The sequence below is a fragment of the Arachis ipaensis genome, chromosome B6, assembly GCF_059453495.1.
Source record: "Arachis ipaensis isolate K30076 ecotype BB chromosome B6, ASM5945349v1, whole genome shotgun sequence".
NCBI classification, from domain to species: Eukaryota; Viridiplantae; Streptophyta; class Magnoliopsida; order Fabales; family Fabaceae; genus Arachis; species Arachis ipaensis.
This window is the reverse complement of record NC_142441.1, coordinates 85,005,370-85,024,437: the sequence shown is the minus strand read 5'-3', so window position 1 is coordinate 85,024,437 and position 19,068 is coordinate 85,005,370. Positions and strand designations below refer to the sequence as shown.

The 19,068-nt window shown below is 35.6% G+C and overlaps 1 protein-coding gene across 2 annotated transcripts; it reads right to left on the bottom strand.

Moving 5' to 3' along the window:
* Positions 1 to 8,389: 8,389 nt before the first annotated feature.
* On the bottom strand, positions 8,390 to 14,790 carry LOC107648804 (polyadenylation and cleavage factor homolog 4). Of its 2 annotated transcripts, XM_016352618.3 has the most exons (7): positions 13,914 to 14,790; positions 13,207 to 13,308; positions 12,649 to 12,906; positions 11,871 to 11,990; positions 11,333 to 11,773; positions 8,745 to 10,508; positions 8,390 to 8,626 (listed from the first exon to the last, which is right to left on the bottom strand). In XM_016352618.3, exons 1-7 carry the CDS (start codon positions 14,298 to 14,300, stop codon positions 8,615 to 8,617), a joined length of 3,084 nt encoding a protein of 1,027 aa, XP_016208104.1. In that variant the 5' UTR covers positions 14,301 to 14,790; the 3' UTR covers positions 8,390 to 8,614. The 2 variants fall into 2 exon arrangements, with proteins under 2 accessions (XP_016208104.1, XP_088347412.1); XM_088491286.1 differs by lacking the exon at positions 13,914 to 14,790 and having other exon boundaries at positions 12,649 to 12,936.
* Between the last annotated feature and the right edge of the window lie 4,278 nt (positions 14,791 to 19,068).

Sequence of the window (19,068 nt, the reverse complement as noted above, 5' to 3'; positions counted from 1 at the left end):
TTCCAACCTCTGCTGTAGGAAGAATTAGGTTAAGAACTTATTCACCAAATCATCCTATGTTGCTATGCTCTCCTTTGGTTGAGTTTCGAGCCACTGCTTGGCTCAGTCTCTTATAGCAAATGGGAACAACCTCAATCAATAAGCTTTAGTAGAGACACCATTAAATTTGACTGTGTCACAAATATGAAAGAAGCTAGACATGAACAAATTAGGATCTTTTTGAGGGCTTCCATTGAATTGGCAATTTTGTTTCACTAAGGCGATGAGTTGAGACTTCAATTCAAAGTTGTTTGCCTCTATAGCGGGTGCTACTATGCTGCTCCCACAATTTTCAGAAGTGGATTTTATGAACATTGATTGTGTTGTTGATATTGTCAGCGATTGTTTTAAATTCTTCTTGGCTTTAATCCGCTTTAGTTTCTTTTATTACCCTCTGGTCTCTAGCTTGCTTCCTTAATCGCCTAAGGGTTAGTTCAATTTCAGGGTTAAATTGAATAGTCTTTTCTTCTTGATTGTCCTGCATGAACACCAAGTACCAAGAAAATAAAAGTGGAACTCCCTACGTCAAAGTGAAAGAAGTTCCCAATGAAGTAAATACACAAAGAAGGAAAAGGTCTAATCTAGGAAATCAATTAACTGGTTTGTTGTTAATCTCAATTGATCCCCGACAACAGCACCAAAAACTTGATGCGAAATTTTGCAAAATCACAACTCGGCAAGTGCACCAAATCGTATCAAGTATTACCACAGTGAGTAGATCATCATTCCTACGAGGATTAACGAACTAAGAAAGCAGTGGTTAATTGATTATTCTAGTTAGACAATCAAAAACTTGAATTGTGATGAATTAAACACTAAATCATCAATATAAATAAGGGTAGCAATGAATGAGTGTAAAAAGTGATATAAGTAGATTTCAGAGATGCTAATACTTTCAAGATAAATGCTTTTCACTTGCTACCTAAATTATGCAAAGATGTATCTCATGGTGAACCTTAATTAACCAAATCCCAATCCCTTAGGGATTCAATTTCTCTTTAACTTAATCAATTACTAATTCCTTAGTTAATTAAGTAAGAAAAAAGATTAAGCACGTTCACTGATTCAAAAACCACACAATTCTTAGGCCCTAACCCTAGTTGATTTAATGTCACCTATCAAGCCAAGTTTAAAACCCAGAGAATCATGAGAAAAAATTTTCAAACTTAATTCTAACAAACAACTTTTTCAAGATGAATATAGAATTCAATTCAGATTTAAACTATTTTTCAATATATTCAAATCCTTGTGATGGAGAATGAAAACTTGTTTCTTAAGAAGACATCAATGTATAAATCAAGAAAAAAAAGACAACAACATTAATCCATAAGAATCAGTAGAGCTCATAACCTTAATAGAGGAAATTAGTTGCTCAGGATGCAAAACACAAAATTAGGGTTCAAAAGTATGCGAGAGTAATCAGGTGTTTGGTTTAGGGTTTTCTAAATCCTTAAATACTCCAAAACTAAAACAAATTAAAACCTATAATTAGAGTTAATAAAAAAAATCAAATAATATCTTTTTCTAATTAACTTTAAATCAAAAACTCATTCTCCGTGTGATTAAGGCTCAGGCTTTAGTGACTCCATTCATTAATCACTCTTGGGACTTAAATGCACCTCCCAGGGGTAAGGAATGGCTCCACGTAAGACATCCATGGAGGCTACGTGAGATGTGGGTGAAGGAAAAAAGGTGAGGCGACTGCCTTTAGGCCCAACATGGGACGTGGGTGGTGACCACGTGCGACATCCTCAAGAGGAGAAGGCTGGATGTCCCTAGACCTAGCTTCACTTGCTACGTGAGCTTGGAACATAGGACGTCTTGGAGAGGGAGAAAGGACGTGCTGCTGGGCAGAAGCCCAACGTGGGACATGACTCCCCACGTTGGATGTCTTCGAGCTAGGAGGAAGGAGAGGCTCCTGAGCACAAACCCAACATGGGACGTGACTCCCCACATTGGACGTCTTCGCGTGTGGAGAAGGTTGGACGTGGCTGGACATCCCACATCCTTGCATGCATGGAACCAACATGGGACGTAAGGGAGGGACGTGCAACGTCTTCGAGAGGGGAAGGAGTAAGGCCACTGCCTCTATGCCCAACGTGGGATGTGACTCCCCCACGTTGAACGTCTTCAATGGGAGATGGAAGGGTTGTGGCTAGATGTGCGACGTGGATGATGAACGTGGCACGTCTTCGACAATGTCCTGGAAGGGGGCTACTAGGTTCATGCCCAACGTGGGACGTTGGGTTCCCCACGTGGGACGTGAACTTGAGAGAATACCTGGATATGGGAAGTTGATTCTCACATCTCATGTTCTTGAAGAAAGGGAGTTGGGACTGTCCCTGGAGCTAGGCCCAATGCGGGACGTGGCTTCCCCAGGTCTCACGTCTCCGTTTGTGTCTTTCTCCTCTATTTCTCCTTCTCTAGTTCTATGTTTTGCTCTTCTATGAGTTTTTCTCTTTTGTTAAACAAATTTTTACTAATCTCCTACAAAACATATGAAGCAAAGTTCTCAAAGTATTTTGATGAAAACATAAGAGAAATAGTGAAGAATCGTAATCATTATTGACATAATTAACAAGAAAACTACCAAATGATGCTCATGCATCATGAAGCTCCCAGGGAACGTGCATGCAAGGACACCAAGAGTCCTTAACCAACACTGGGCATTTTCAAATCAAATACCTCTCATTTAAAATTACGTTAAGGTTTTATCTTATCCTTTTCTTTTTCATGCACGTATGCTTTTGTCCATGATTTACACCCATTATTCTGTCAATCTTTAAGTTTAATGTAAATCTCTAAGTTTGGTGTAAACTCATAAGTTTGGTGTTGGTAACACCATGGATCATAAAGTCCCGGCACAAGAAGCAGTAATGATAACTGAGTAGACTTGGGTAAGATCAAATAAGATAAATCCTCTCTACTAGTGGTTAGTTATTTTCTTTCTCCTTTACTTTCATCCTTCCTATTTTAGTTTTCCTTGTTTTTTTCTTTTATTTTCTTTTTCCTTCACTACATATGTAGCATATTCTATCTTTCTTTTCTTATTTTAAACTTAAAATTTGAATGCTTGTTTCTCCAGTAACTATTATTTTGGAGGATATCTTGGTGAAAGGATTGAATTAAATAATTCAAAAATAAAGATTAGAGGTGCTTAAGTATATGTGGTTGCATTTGAAGAAATATGAAATGCTTGAATCTTGAGGAAACGGAAAAAGAATCTTCAAGAACAGAAATTTAAAAAAGTATTATGAGAATTCGACCATCAATTCCTTGAAGCAGTTGAAAAAAATGGAACGATCAAAAGAAATTAAAAGATCCAAGGATCTGAGCACCAATGATTAGGGTCCAGTTATGTGTCTGTGATGTTTTTGCTTTAAGGATAAACTTGGGCTAGTAAATTCAAGGGGTGCTTTATCACTCGATAACTTCGGCTAACTGAACTAGGATTATCAATTGAAAGTCCGCTTAAAGAGTCGCATTAAGACAAAACATTAAGAAGTCTAAAGAGGCCTTGGGCATCGATGTCTAGGTCAAAACCCTAGTTATCTGCTTGTGGTGTAATTGTGTCGATGAGAGGCTTGGATGATTAGATCCGAGTGGTTACTTATCACCCGGTAACTTGGGCGAACTAGCCGGGATTATCGATTGAAAGCCTGTTAAGAGCTGCCTTTTGACAAAGCACTAAGAGTCGAAAGCCCGCAAAAGATCTCTCACGTAATTCAAATAAGAAGTAAACTGCCTTCAAGCCATATAAATTCAATAGAACTCATAATATAATTCGAATTTCAGTTTTGAAAATTCCTAAATCATAAGTATACAAGATTTATGAAAGATAAGAGAAGCCGAATATAACCACAAGGATTATCATAAATCCCACTTTATGTTTTCAATCTTAATCTTTTTTCAAATCTTTTTCACTATGCTAAACTCTATTTATCTTTCTTTTTTGCTTGAGAACAAGTAAAGTTTTAAGTTTGGTATTGTGATGACACATCATCTTAAGTGATTTTTAGGGTTCTTTTTAATTTATTTTCTTAGGATTTAGTAAATAATAAAATATTTGGAGTTGTGTTAGTGCTTTTATTATTTCAGGAGTTTTTAGCTAAAAAATAATAAAAAATCAAAGGAAAAACACAAAGGCAGCAAAGCATGGCCTAAGGAAGGAAAGTGTGGCCTAAGGAAGGACATACATGGAGCACGCCTGGCGTACAAAAGGCATGCCCAACGGATGGACCCCACGCCTGGTGAGACCCTTCCATGATGTAGCACGCCTGGCGGCCAAGCCCTGCGCCTGATGGCCTTGCCCTGCGCCCGACGGCCTTGCAACATGCCCGGGGGACCCTCTAGCTCCATACTTCCGCCGGGCATCCGCACACGCCCATCGCGTGTCCTTCATTGGGATATGAAATTTTGGGCTTTTTGCCCAATTATCTCTAATACACGTCTGGATTAAACACAATTACAACGTTCAAATGTAACAATTAAGCCCCATGCCTAATTATCCACACTATTAGAAGCCTTAATCACATCCAGAACATTGAAGACTCTAGAAGATTGGTTATTAATTCTTTCTAGAAACATAAGGGATTCGGTTCGTTTTGAATTTGAATTGAATTATTGTTTTGAATTTAAAATTAAAGTCAGTAAGTAGTACCTTATCCTTTTCTGTGGAAGATAAGTAGTTATCTTATCTTTCTCTCTGAAATATAATATTAGGATAGTTTGAATTTTAATTCTAGAATTTAGGATATAAATAATTGAACCTTGTTCACAAAGGAGGACATCCATCTCCTCTGTAATCTCTTTTCATTGTTTTCTTTCCTTTTCCATAAGTAACTAATCCTTTTGTCAAAGGGTTAAAAGCTCTGTTTATCGATCTACATTTGTTTTATTTTGAAGTCTTGTATTGGTCTATTTCATGATTGAGTTATTCGTTCTTCATTTGGACTAGTGGTATCGAAAGGTTTGCTAATCTCTTTTGAATTCTTTTATTATAATTGAAAATTTTGATATTTGAATTAAAGCTTGAAAACTCTTTCACATGACTATTTGAATTCGACTAGGAATAGTGGTTCAATTAGTGTGTGACGCATGCATGATTTTCAATCACTCCAATTTTGAATAAGTGACATATAATTCAGATAAGAACAGCTTTTGAGAATTGTGTTTTTCTTCGATTTAACTAGAAAAGACTACCTTGAATATGTGACATGTAATTCGACCTAAGGACTACTTTTAAATATTATTAGAAAACTAAATCAGTTTTTGTACTTAATCTCTTGATTAATTAATTGACGACTAATTAATGCTTGAGAAACTAAGGAACCAAAGAATTCGAAATTAGTTACTAAAGATTTGTCATGAAAGATCTTTGCAAACTTCATGGTAAGTAAACAAAGTTTGATTTCTCTAAAAGCATAAACAACTCCGAAGCCCTTGGCTTTCACCATCACTGTCTTCTCTCAATTCAACATCCAAGCTTGTTTGTAAGCATTCAAGCATTCAAGCATTTAAGGTTCTAAAGCTCTCGGCAAGACACAATCTTTCCCCTTTCAGAATCAGGTTTTATTAATCTAATTAGGCATTTAATCTGATATTTGTTTGCTCAATCTTTTAATCTTTATGGGAACAATATCCACTTACCATGGTATTACTTGAGCGATCCAGTGCACTTGCTGGTATCCGTGAGCTTTAATTTTCGCTCATCAACATAAAAACTTCAAATTAAACAAAAGAAAATTACTTAAAAAGATATATAAAAATCATTAAAGATGCAAAAGAATCATTGTGGAATAATAATTTATCAAAATTTGTCCAAAGATCTAATAACTTGGATAAAATATTAGCATATCAAAGATCAGCTTCACAAAAAACTAATTTGGGATATAAAGAAGGAAGCACTGTAGTTTTTAAAAATTATTCTCATGAAGCTTTTGCTTCATATAATCAAAACAGAAAATCACAATGCAACTTTACAAATTCAACAAAAGAAATATTTGCAACAAATGCAATAGATATGGACATACTTAAGCAATGTTTCATTTCTTGGAAAAAATATGGTGAAAATATTTATATTGTTGTACTGGATTATAATAACCTTCCGTAACCAAAGAAAATTTACATTAAAGGATTCAAACTAATTTGGATACCTAAGATTCCTTAAAGAAAGAAAGACAGAGAGTATATTGATATGTAGGTAATAGATACTCATGGCATATGATAAGGAGTCCCACTTTCTTCGTCAAGATAAATAAATATGATGGTAGTTTTGTTACCTTTAGTAACAAAACCAAAGGTAAGATTATTTCCATTGGAAAATGTTTGCGAGTTACCTTGAACAATCGGTGACGAGTTTTGCGGCGTCCCATCTAGTGGAATGAAAGGAGGGGGTGACTTACAAAGATTCTGACGCTCAAATTAAAATGGATCTAAGAGGTAGGATTTTAGGATTTGAGGTGGTCCAAAAGGTCCCCGATTCTTGGGCCGAGGAGGCCGAATTGGGCTTGAGGGCCGAATTCGTCGTTGGACCGTTAATGCTGAAACCTGAGTGCGCAAAAGAAAAGTTGGTAAAAATTCTTCAACCTCAATATATAATGTTCTCTTAGTTGATGGTTTAAAACACAATTTGATTAGTATTAGTTAATAGAAGGTATTTTACTAAATGGAGACGAAAGACGAACCCTATAAAGACCTATTATCATTCTTAATTACAACTTAGTTTTAATTTTTTTATGTTGAGATTTGTCAATATTATAATCTTTCATAATCAATTTTGATATATTATTTTATTTAGTTATACTCTCTCTAAATGTAATGAAACACCTTCGTACCTCAACAAAACGATGAGTAGGAAACATTTCAAATGTTCTATGGTTTTAAATATTTCATTGTTTATAGTTATTCATCCCATTATGATTGAGATTAATGACTAAAACTAATTTTATAATTGAAATCAATAGTTAAAGATACTGAAATACCTAAAACAACGGTACACTTGCTTCCCATAATATTTTTGCACTGCAAGATGAGATTGGACTGAACGAACAAGTTTGGTTCCTTCCGTCGTGTTTATAAATTATAATAGCTATTCATGTTCTGTGAGGAAACAGCTATTCCTATCCTATGAAGTATCATTAGAGTAAGAAACCAATTATGAGAATCTTTTAGAGGCATTTTTCATACGGTGCATATCATCGTGGGTTTCACATGCTGGTTTTAAAGGGTATCTGATTGCCCCAAGCACCCAAAAAAAGTGAAAAACAAAAAAAAAAAAAAAGTCGCTGTTCAATTCCTTCTCCCGAGTGGAACCGATGAGGCAACCGGCTATTTTTTTTTAGAAAATAAGATAAATAAATTTCTAGCTTTTTAATTAAAAAACAAACTCATTATTGTTTGATTAATTGAATAATGATTAATTGAAAATACAAGTGTGTTCTTTACCTTTTAAAATGTGAGATATCTAAAAAGAACCTACGAGGAGCTATTTGTTTTCACCTTTTTTTAAAGGTGACTACTCCAATGAAGATTTTATGATTATCATCATGTGAAGATACTTTATTTTTATCATTGGATGATAAGTTGTAAGACTTAATTTTTATTTGAAGTAAAAATATTACCTTTATTTAAAATATTATTAAACAAATAAGTCATACTTTTTAAACAAAGATCATCTTCATTAGAATAGTTGCCTTTTTTTTAATGCCTTCTCATTGCTGGATTCTGTTACAGCGAATGATGCGGCTTTTTTGCTTCCTCAGCCATCCGAAGTTAAAAACCACAGTGAAATGTTTTATGGTTTTACCCTTCTATTAAAGCTGCTTTTTCGCCCTAATTAGTCGCAATTTCATACAGCTAAATAGTATCAGAGGAATGCAATGAGAATCGACGAATGCTTCAGCAGTACAATGGCCACAAAGGCCCACTTTATATCAGCATCATAAAGCCTTGATAATGAATAATTAAAATGAACCCTTAGGTCGAATGCTGAGTGCCCAAACATTAACATTCCCTAAAACCATATCTTAAAACCGTGACGCCAATGTTGCAAACATTAATTCCTGCAGTTGTTCTTGTCAACTAATTAAAGGCATGGGACTTGGACTTCAGAGTAAATTTCGAGAGAACTCACTCTTTTTTTCTTTTGAAATGGGTGTTCCAAACATTATATTCAGTCACAACTTAACCATAGAAGATTGCGATGACCAAGAGTTCCAATAGAAGTCCATATCTGATGACTAATGTTTAATTTTAGCATGATTTAAATATAATTGATTCACGAGAAACAAAAACAGAAACAATATATAAAATAAAATAAAACAAACAATATGTCAATACTGATGCAAAATTTGAGCCGCAAAACAAAAACTCTCCAATTTATATATACTTTGAACACCTTTTCCCGAGTACAAAAGAAACAAAGAAAAATAAGCACAAAATTGTTTAACCGCTTTAGCGACCAGTTAGAGGCAACTAATATAGCATGCATATCACAGCAAAATTATGTAGAGTAAACCTGTCTTGAGTCCCTCAGTGAACTTATGATTCTCCATCAAAGTAGAGGCGTAAATAATCAGTCCTGTTCCTGTGAAAAATGGAAAAGGTCCAATCAATCACCATACCTTAAAATTGTAAACTCACTTCTCCAATAGACACATTGTAATTTTGAACAACTAATGACAGATCCATTCCATAAGGCTTACCATCTTGGTGCTGCCAGCTACTGAGTTCTCAGATAAACATTTAGCATGAACAATCGGCCCCACATTTCTATTTTCCATCTCACCGTTTCTATCTAAGTTGTTTATGTAAACAGCACCTTCGAACATCCATTCATCCCTCTCTTGACAGTACACATCTTCAAACAGATCACCACACAATACACACAAGCACTGGCTGTCATCAGCTGGAACGATAGCATCAAATGGACTCCTGTCTGTTTCCTCACAATAATCGTCTACAGAATCACTAGGCTCAGACGAAAAACAATTCTCATACCATTTTCTGGATGCTGTAATTAGACCATGTTGCTCTCTTTCTCGTGCAAAATGCCACTCCAAGTGTTTGTTGAACTGTTCTTCCTGTTTAAGCTTAATACCACAAAATCTGCAATGATGTTGACTATCATCCAATAATCCCTTGATTACAGTGGGATGCATCTCTCGGATTACATCAGGCTTAAAATCAAAGCCGATGATATTCCTTATTTTGGTGTTGGTTGATTGACTTACGATCAGGGAGGCTTTTGCATCATCTTCCACAACTTTAGAGGATGTTACTGGGAGAACTGTGGAACCAGTAACTGAAGGAACTGGCAATGAGCTACTGGCAGTAATGCTTTCAGTACGCGTTTCCAATTGAACCAATGCCTCTGTTGGTACCTTAATCGATGACTCCGAATCTGTAGATATCAAACCTTTTGCAACCAGTGAGCTTAAAAGGTTTGCAATGGGATTCAAGGAATTGTTTTTTGTAGCAGTTGAGGTTGGAGCTGACACACTGCTCATGTTAGAGGAAGTTGGTAATTTTGTAGAGACCTTTGGTTTCTGTCCAGTATTTGCTTGTGATATGTTATCCAGAATAGAAGAATCGTCATCTGGAGGAACTAATGTTGACGGTGATGCAACTGCAGATACCGAAGAAATTAATGTGGCAGGCGAAGGTCTACCTGATAGAGCTGGGCAAACCCCTAAGTCAGATGGAAGATTCTTTGTAACTAGACTACTACTTGTACCAGGAAAACTATTTGTAATTGATTTGTTGAGGAATCTAGTCTGCACAGTTGCAGCTGACAAACTACTTTTTGATTGTTCTGAACTTTCACTGGCCTTGACTTTAGAGTGGAGAGGCTTCTTAGTTTTTGCAATAACTTCAGTCTGGGAAGAGACCAGTGGCTGCTGCTGATGCCTTGGCAGAAAAGAAGTCTCTGAAGATAAAGGACCATGCAAATCCTTTTCTCTAGATCTATGCAAACAACCAACTTGAGCATTGGGAGGAAGGGCAGCTGGTTGATCTCTAATGTATTGTCTCTGCAGATCTCCCAGAAACTGTGATGTTTTAGAATCCTTCCCATAGTCTTGCTCCAACAAATTTTGTGTTGGATGAGGGTGGAGCTTTGTTACAGGCAATGATGCAGACTGCTGCTGCAAAGGTGACTGCGCAGAAGTGGGTTTTGTTCCCATGGAATCAAATTGCTTTTGTCCCATAGTTTCAGACATACCTTTGGTTGCATTTGGCATGGAAGACCGATTTGCCATCCTGACAACCAAAGAACTTGTATTAGCTGGTAAGCAACCTAAAGCTGACAACAATTCTTCCGAGTGACCTGGCTTCAGATTCAACTTTTCATTCGATCTCTGCTCCTGCAATTGCCATGGCAATGATGAATGCCCCCCAGATGCAAATGATTGTTTCCTAGCAGTAGATATTTCTCTATCATGGTGCAAGATTTGGGATTGATCTCCATCCTGGACACGGAAACAAGTCAGATGTAACATGACATATAAGCTTGTCATTCTTAGTACTATTGAAAATATTTATGGAGTCTCATTACCCTTCTCCAATTATAAGAATTAACATAGCACGAAAGATAGAGGGCAATGTGAGAAAATCATATTTAAAGGGTTATGTTCATGAACCCTGCTATAGAAAATGAGGACTTTCAATGATCCCTCTTATCCCCCTTGATATCTTCCCTTTTTAAATTCCCATAGCATAAGATAATATGCCTAATGTAAATAAACACTAATTTATCCGAGAGTATCTTTTGGAGGGGTGATAGAGAGGGAGTCGCATGGTCAAGCTCAAGTAAACTATATTTGGAAGAAACTTAAATTTTAAGGAGAGAATAGAATGGCAAGTTAGGGACACCTATTCCACCCTTGCAGCTCAAGGCTACATTTGTCCCATCAAATTGGGGAATCAAGGAAGGATTGTCAATTTATCATGCATTCCATTCCCAACCTTTATTAAACTGGTACACATTCAACCATAAGGAGGACATCATCTACTACACTATATAACAAGCCACTTCATTTCATTGTCTATAAAAACTCCTAGATACAGCCTAAGACAACCAACCCATAGATGAAGATCCTAATGATAAGCAAGTAGTGAAACCCTCATATAAATTGGGCCAGTATATCATCTGTCATAAAATCACAATCAGACAAGATAACTTGAAGTTGCAAAAATTAACAACGAAATTGATGGACAAGGACACCATCCATGTATAAACTGCAATTGGATGAATAAATTTAGGTGGCAAAGTGCAATAATCAAGCATGCTTACCAAATTCTCATCATCACCACCCATCCATCGTTCTGTATTCAAGTTGTTGGCAACGCTGGCGGCACCATCACCAATCATTCCAGAGTTCATTTCATCCCACATGAATTCCTCTTCCTCAGAATTTTTCCAGCTACCTGGCACTACACTGCTCTGTATGCTAGTTAAGTTTTGTGTTGGCTGATGATGTGCACCCAAGTTCATCGACTTTGGTGCTTCACAATTCGAAAAACCAAGCTTCAAACTGAAACCATTACTTTGATTAGATGTGTTCTCTGCCACGCTGAGTCCTGCTTTATACCAAGTTTTATCATGTCCCAACTCAGCAACCCTACTGCCAGTTCTTCCAATACTTGAAATACCAGAACTATTTTTCATGCCCCCATAGGATTCAGCTAAACTCTTCTCAGGAACAGAATTGTTATATGCATCTCTTTGAATACGCTGATTAGAATGCAAGATAAACCATTACATTCAAATATGACAATTGATAGAATGAATACCAGACATAATAAGAAGAAAAGAAATTTACTCTACATACATGCATGTTAATCCTAGGATCGAGCCACGGTCGTGAAGCACCCAAAACTCTACTTGGCCTCTCTGAATCCTCATTTGAGTTCAAAATAGCTCTAGTCGTATCATTAGCTACTCCTTTAATCTTCATGACATGAAAATGGACATGATGGAAGAAATAAGTACCTGACATATGATATAGAGGTATGTATGACTAAATTATACAGATGATATCTACTCGAAACTAAGCATATTCCCAAGCAATGCAGTGTATGAATGAGTTGTCAAATCATGATACATAGTATGAATCACAAGGTTTCTTAGGAATTGTGAATCATTTTTTTAAGGTATAGTGTCAAGAGGAGATGTTGGGTGGTCTAAACATGCATAAATACAATACAGGAAAAAGTATTCAAAGGATTACCTCTATCTCAAGCTAACAAGATTAATATATTAAACCATATAAACAACAATAAAACCCAAAATATATCCAAAGGAAAAAAGGTCGGGATATTTCATATTTACAAAAAGTAAAGGAGTTTTAGTTTCTTAGAAAGTTCATATTTACAAAGATGTGGAATGCAAGAATATTGCATTGTGTCTCAAGTGTCTCAGTAAGAAGTAATGAAGATCAGAATTTGGTTGCATGACATATCTTCAAGTTCAATTTTAATATCCAAGAAACAAGAATGAGAATTCAATTGATCACCCAAAATAAAAAAAGGTAGTCCAATCCTGAGTAACTCCACTCAAATCCAACATTTCAAACGTTTATACGTTTTAGGTGCAATCATTTCACCCACCCTGCTGGATTGCTGAAGACGCTGCCGTTCTAAATACTTGGGATTCACATGGATGCTATGAGCTGGGCGTTGTGACTGTGATTCACTTCCGAGTGTAGCAGATGAAGAAGCCGAACCATTGACTGCAGGCATGAAGCCAAGTTCCTTTTCAATCATCTGAAGGGTCTGCGGAGGAATGTATCCCTTCCAAGTTCCAAAAAGATGCCTCATACTTGAATGGACAGGTGGATCAACCTGTTTGTATGCCTTGATGAATACCTAAAATGTAAAGGAGTAACGGGCAAGTACCTAGTTAAAAATAGGTTGTAAAATTAGAAAAAATATCTCAGCAAAAATACAAAGATAAAAACAGTTACCAGTAGAACAAGCAGAATATTCGTATTTAATGAAATGCAAGAATTCTAACTATCTTTTTCAATGTAACCTACATAGTGTAAAACCTCATAACCTCAGAATTTGGACTATTCATTGTAGATCATATAATAAACAAAGTGATAAGTAGTTTTTAGATAAAGGCATTAAAGGTCAACAAAAATGGAAACAGAACAGATATCTGACCTCAGGTAGTCTGGCAGCAAAGTATTTTATATAATCCCGCCCAATATTCTTAACAATACTGTCCAAGAGATAAAGAGATGGAAGCTTTTGCTCATTTGGAACCTGGATAGTCATTAACACAAATTTTAATCGTTAAGGCGATGAGACAGCTTTTCTATGGTGGAAAAAATTAATAAGCAAAGAAACAGATACAACACTGCCAAGCCATATCTAAACAAGGGTAACAACTAAAGCCTACAAAGTATGAGAAAATTTCATTGAAACCAGTCTTCAGAGCACTGATTATAATTGGAAACAGTAGTGTTCATTTCCTTTGTCATATCCAACAACAAATAAAAAAGAAATGAAAAAATAATAGATACTCCTACAAAACTGCCATCACCAAGCAAAGGATAATTCTTAGTTTTTCTTTTTACCTCTGATTGAAAAACTATAGATCTTTATTCTCTGAAAACCTTAACACTTAACAAATGAAACTTGATTGAATTGGGTTAAGCATAAATGATTTTGAAAAAAAAAAACTACCAGAACAAACATCTCATTTTCTCATCTACTCCCAGGACTGCAACTCTTCCCATTCATTACTTGCACCTTAGATTCTTACCAACTCAATTCAATCCAAATAATTAAAAATGGCACCACACATGAAAACAGATTGTGAAAAAAACAGCGTAAACAAGCGCACAGTGCAAACTTTGAAGGTTCACCTCTACAATGTTGGTACAAACGATGCCAGCAATGGCCTTCGCAGCAGAAAGGTTCTCTCCTGCAATGATGGTCAAGTTCGTAATTATTGGCTTCGAGTTGAAAGTGAGCTCAGCTAGCGCGGCCTTGTACTGAGATACAAGCTCCTGGTGCGGTGGCGGTTGCGGGTGGTACCTGTCGCTACTTTCGGAGTCCCTGTCGCTGTTAGTTCGGAACCTCGCGGTGGCGGAAGTCAACGGTGTAACCGCAGAGGACGGCGGTTGCCGCGGCTGAGAAAACGGTCGGGAAATGGGGTTGGAACTGCTGTCGAGCTCGTCGATCAATCGGGGCTTCTTGGCGCCCGGCTCTCTCGATCTATCGAACGATCTACGCGTGCTCTCCATGTTCATGTAATAATAATTAAAAAAAATATGTATATTTATGAAACGAATGTAAAAACCCTAACGTAGTTTCAATTAAGCGAGGAGCTTGCGGGAACAAGATTCAATTGATTTACAGAACGAAATAGCGTCCGGTTATTGGTTCCCGCGCGGATTTTATTGCCAGGTGGAGAAAAAGAATGAAAAACAGAAGAAAACTGAAAGAGGAAAAAGACAAAATCTACGGGGGATTGGGTTAAACCCTAATCCCCAAATCCAGACAAAAAGGAGGGATAAAGAGAAGGGGGTTGAACGTTATATGAAGGACGCGATTAGCATCAAGAGTGAAGAAACCCATCGGTAGTAACTCCAGGTTAGTGAACTGAACTATGAGTGTGACCTTTCCTCAATCTCAAAATTGGAACTGTTTCTTTCTTTTTTCTTTCTTTTCTTTTTTCTTTTTTTCTTCCTTCTTTTTTTCACTTTCTTTCTGATCAGAGTATTGATTTAGATTTTAGTCATTCAATTCAATTCAGATGTTCCGTTTTTTTATACATTGTAGATCTCAGGCATTCTTGAAATTATAATTCCGACATTAAATGAATATTTGCCTTAAGAGATTTTTTATACTATATACGATTGTTAATAAATTTATGAGAAAATAATTATTTTTAACAATAAAAAAATTAGATACTAATAAAATTGATGACAAAATATTAAATTAATATTATATTTATAAAAAATAAATTTTATTCAACAAAAATATTTAAATATTAGATTTTTATTAACTCAGTAAAAAAAATGTATTAAATTTCTAAAATGTTCCTATTATAATTTATTATCTTTAACCACTTAAACATTCAACCAAATTACATTAACTATAACAAAAAGTAAGCATTTGTTTCGGAATAAAAATAAGCACATCAAAATCAGAGTAACAAATATTGAAGAATTAAAGCAGACTAAAGGTTTGTTTAGGTAAATTTTTAAGAAAATTATTTTTTAAAAAATTTTATAAAAAATTTTATAAGAAAGTAAAAATAATTTTATGTTTTGATATCTCATAAAAAAATTTTTTTATTTATTAATTATGTTTGGGACATAACAATATAAAAGTATTTTTTATTTATTTATTATGTAAATATCTTTTTTTAAGGAAAAAATATCTTGTAAAAAAAGATATAAATTGTAGATTCTCAAAAAAGATATTTTTTTATTTTTCTACTGTTTTTAATTTTATTATTAAAAATTTACCAAACACGCTAAAAATAAAAAAAATTATTGAAAAAGATCCTTTTTAATAAGTTAATAGCGCCCAAACAAGCACTAAAAGTAATTTTTAAAAACAAAAAATTGAACCAGCATTAATAATTGAGCACAAAATATGGTATTATAATTACCTAATTCTTCTCTGAAAGAATAAAAGAAAAAGAAAGTGAATAAAAAGAAGAGATAACTATCAAATTAGTACCCGAAAAATTTAAACGATGATAAAATAGTACTTAAAAGACGTTATTAACAAATGAGTAATAGCTCAAATGACATAGTCTCCCCATACTCAATTAAGAGGTTGCGGGTTCGAGTCTCCTATCTTTGGTAAAAAAAAAAATCTCTAAATAATTTTAGAATTTGACAAAAATGACTAAACGTTAACTATCTCTGTTTATGTGGTACTTTTCTTCATTATTAAAATTTAATATGTAGAAAAACTAAAATCTCTAAATAAAAAATTCCAAAAATCATTAATCCTAACATTTAGATAGACTCGTTCTTGCTGCAAAATTTGCATCTTGTAGCTTCTTCTTCTCCCCTTCACATATAGTGGTGGTGGCGCAACGGATTTCCAGGAGGAATGGTAGTTGCAGCAGCTATAATACCCTACCATTCATTGCCTTATACTTAAGTCATAATTCAATTATGGTTTGGTGCTACAACTCAAGCTGTGATATAAATACTTAATTATAAAAAGGAATATTATACTAGAAGCCTGTGAAAAGATTTAAAACTTCAAGGAATAAGACAATTCGTCAATCATTCACACTCGATGGTAAACATAAGCGCATCGAAAAACGTAGATAATCAAAAGCTCGAAGGAAGGATAAGGTTAAAGAAACATACATAAGTATTCAAAAAAGAAGGAGAGAGTCTAAAATCAAAGTGGAATAAAAGGTCTTTTTCGTTGTCCTGCCAGATAAACCTCCCATTCACTAAGAAGCGTCAGGACCTGCATCTGAAAAGTAATAATTCCCGAAACGGGTGAGAACATCATCCTTTACGGGATTCTCAATAGGGTTCAAGCCAAGGGTTTTTTCTAATCCGAACAAGGTAAATAAACTAAGTCTCAAATATATTAGTGATCTCTCAATCTCAGTTCTCCCTAATACAATCTATCATCTCTCTCATTATCATAGTTTTTCAATTTCAATAATTCAATATCAAAACTTAATTTCAATGTTATCAATTTATTCTCAATTTTTCCTCAAACATCAATCACCACATCTCATCAAGAACAACCCTCAGCGTCACCACCGCCAGCATAAGAGATCTCTCATTTGTGCAAACACATACAAGACAATACAAGGAATACACAAATAGAGATAACAGGTAAGGCAATTAGTTCAATTAATATATAGAGACATTTATTTAACAAGGCAAGCCAAATACAAAATACACACCCAAATAATACACTCAAATGCAAATGATGTATGACTGTCCTACTGGCCATGAGCTCATGTGTCGGTTAAAATGCCAGAACCCGATACATCCGGAAGCTAATCCGGATATTGTCTCTCTGCTGTGCATCTCTAGGAGGTCTATAATCTGGGGAGTGTGCCGTACCACCTTCTCCTAGAGACAAACACCAGGGAATCTTATCGGGGAATTAGTGCCTTACCACCTTTCCCTAGTGAGGTCGTGCCATATATATCGGGAGATTAGTGCCCTACCACCTTATAGACAGAGAGAGAATGTGGGAGAAAATATCGAATGAATTAGTGCCCTACCACTTTCAAACATCGAGGGAATTAGTGCCCTACCACCTTCTCCACATCCTTTAAAACACAATTAAACGAGAATGCAGGGGAATAAATCGGGGGATAAGTGCCTTACCACCTTCCCCACATCCCTCAAAATATAAGAAAGTGAATTCTTCATCCTCAACTTGCCTCTCAGTGAGCGAGATGAAACTGCCGCCCCACCTCCAACCAAAAAACTCGAATACCAACCGGGAGCAAGCGGGACAAAACTACAATCTTTGCGTCCATCCTGGAAGCTCAAATGCCAACTGGGAGCAAGCAGTACAAAACCACAATCCCTGCATCTACCCTAGAAGCTCAAACATCAATCAAACTTATTCTCCTCATCCAATCATATGAACTCATTCACATCATGTAATCATATCAGCTCATTCTCATCATTCAATCATATCAACTCAGCCCCATCATTCACTCATAGTAACTCATTCTTTTCATTCACTCATATCAACTCAATCTCATCATTCAATCATAACAACTCATTCTCGTTATCCCCTCGAATCAACTCAGTCTCATCATTCAATCATATTATATCATTCTCATTATCCTCTATACTTATTATAGGATTTACAGAAGTTTAAAAAGTTAAGAAAATGGTTTAGAGGAATAAGATTCATTCGAAATCATAAAAAATAGTCATTGGATCTCAAATAAGGATTACAGAAGTGAAAGAGTATAATGGAATAGGAAAACTAGTTAAAAATCACATTTTTAGCAAATCAGGACATTCGTGCATACACAAACCTCATGCGTACGCACGAGTTTCCTTTTGTGCATGCGCATGGTACGTGCACGAAAAACATTTCAGTTCTAGAAATGCGGGTTGTGTGTACGCATGCTTCATGCGTACGTGCAACTCCATTTTTGTGCGTGCGCATGAGATTTGCACGAAATCATGTCATTTCTGTTTCACCCATCAAGCGTACACATGACCTCAGTTTTTTGTAACTTCTGCAGACTTCAGTTTTGAAACCAAATTTTCAAACGTTCATAACTTTTTTAGTAAAAATTATTTTCCGTACATTCTTCATTTAAAACAAGTTCCACAGAATTTAGAAGTCCGAGGGTCAAGCTATGTCCATCGATTTTCGTCAAAAATCCATTTTTACCCAAAATTTTCTGCATAACCATTTTCATCAATTCCAATTCCAATTCAATTCAAAACCATTCCAATACCACTTCTAAGCTCCCTCAACATACATTTATCGATTTTCTATCCTTTATAATCATTCAATACCTGTTTGATCAATTTCTCAAGACAACCTCAACATTCACACTGAAATAAACAAGAACATAAGCCACTAAAATTAGTGATGGATACTACCAAGAACATAAGCTAGAGGACCCCTATAACATCAAAATCATCAACAATTCTCAATACCCAAACCAAAAATGCGATTTCATCATTGAATGAGAAATTGGGGCTGAGAGTTCGAGTTATTCACAACAATACTTAGATAGAAATGAAAAGGAAGTCGAGACGAATGCATGGCCACAAATGACTCATTAATCGAAGCTTCGTAGCAAAAGTTACGATAGATTGAAGGTGAGGGTGGCTAGGGTTTTCTCTTCTCTCTTTTCTCTTCTCTCCTTTCTCTTCTCGTAATTTCGAACCTCTCTTATAAAATGGGGAGAATGGTAGATGAAATCTCATTAAATGTGGGTATATATGTAGGGGGTTGGGCTCGGTAAGGCCTAATTTTATTTCTTTAGTCCGTTGGTCCAATTTTGGGCCAAAACCTTTAAGATAAGTGTTTTAATTCGCA

What these genes read in the sequence shown, in the direction of transcription:
- LOC107648804 (XM_016352618.3), bottom strand. Translation starts at nt 14,300, where the DNA reads ATGAACATGGAGAGCACGCGTAGATCGTTCGATAGATCGAGAGAGCCG. An exon ending in TTTGTACCAACATTGTAGAG is followed by an intron (nt 13,309 to 13,913) that starts GTGAACCTTCAA and finishes ATGACTATCCAG; the next exon opens with GTTCCAAATGAGCAAAAGCT. An exon ending in ATCCTAGGATTAACATGCAT is followed by an intron (nt 11,774 to 11,870) that starts GTATGTAGAGTA and finishes CATTCTAATCAG; the next exon opens with CGTATTCAAAGAGATGCATA.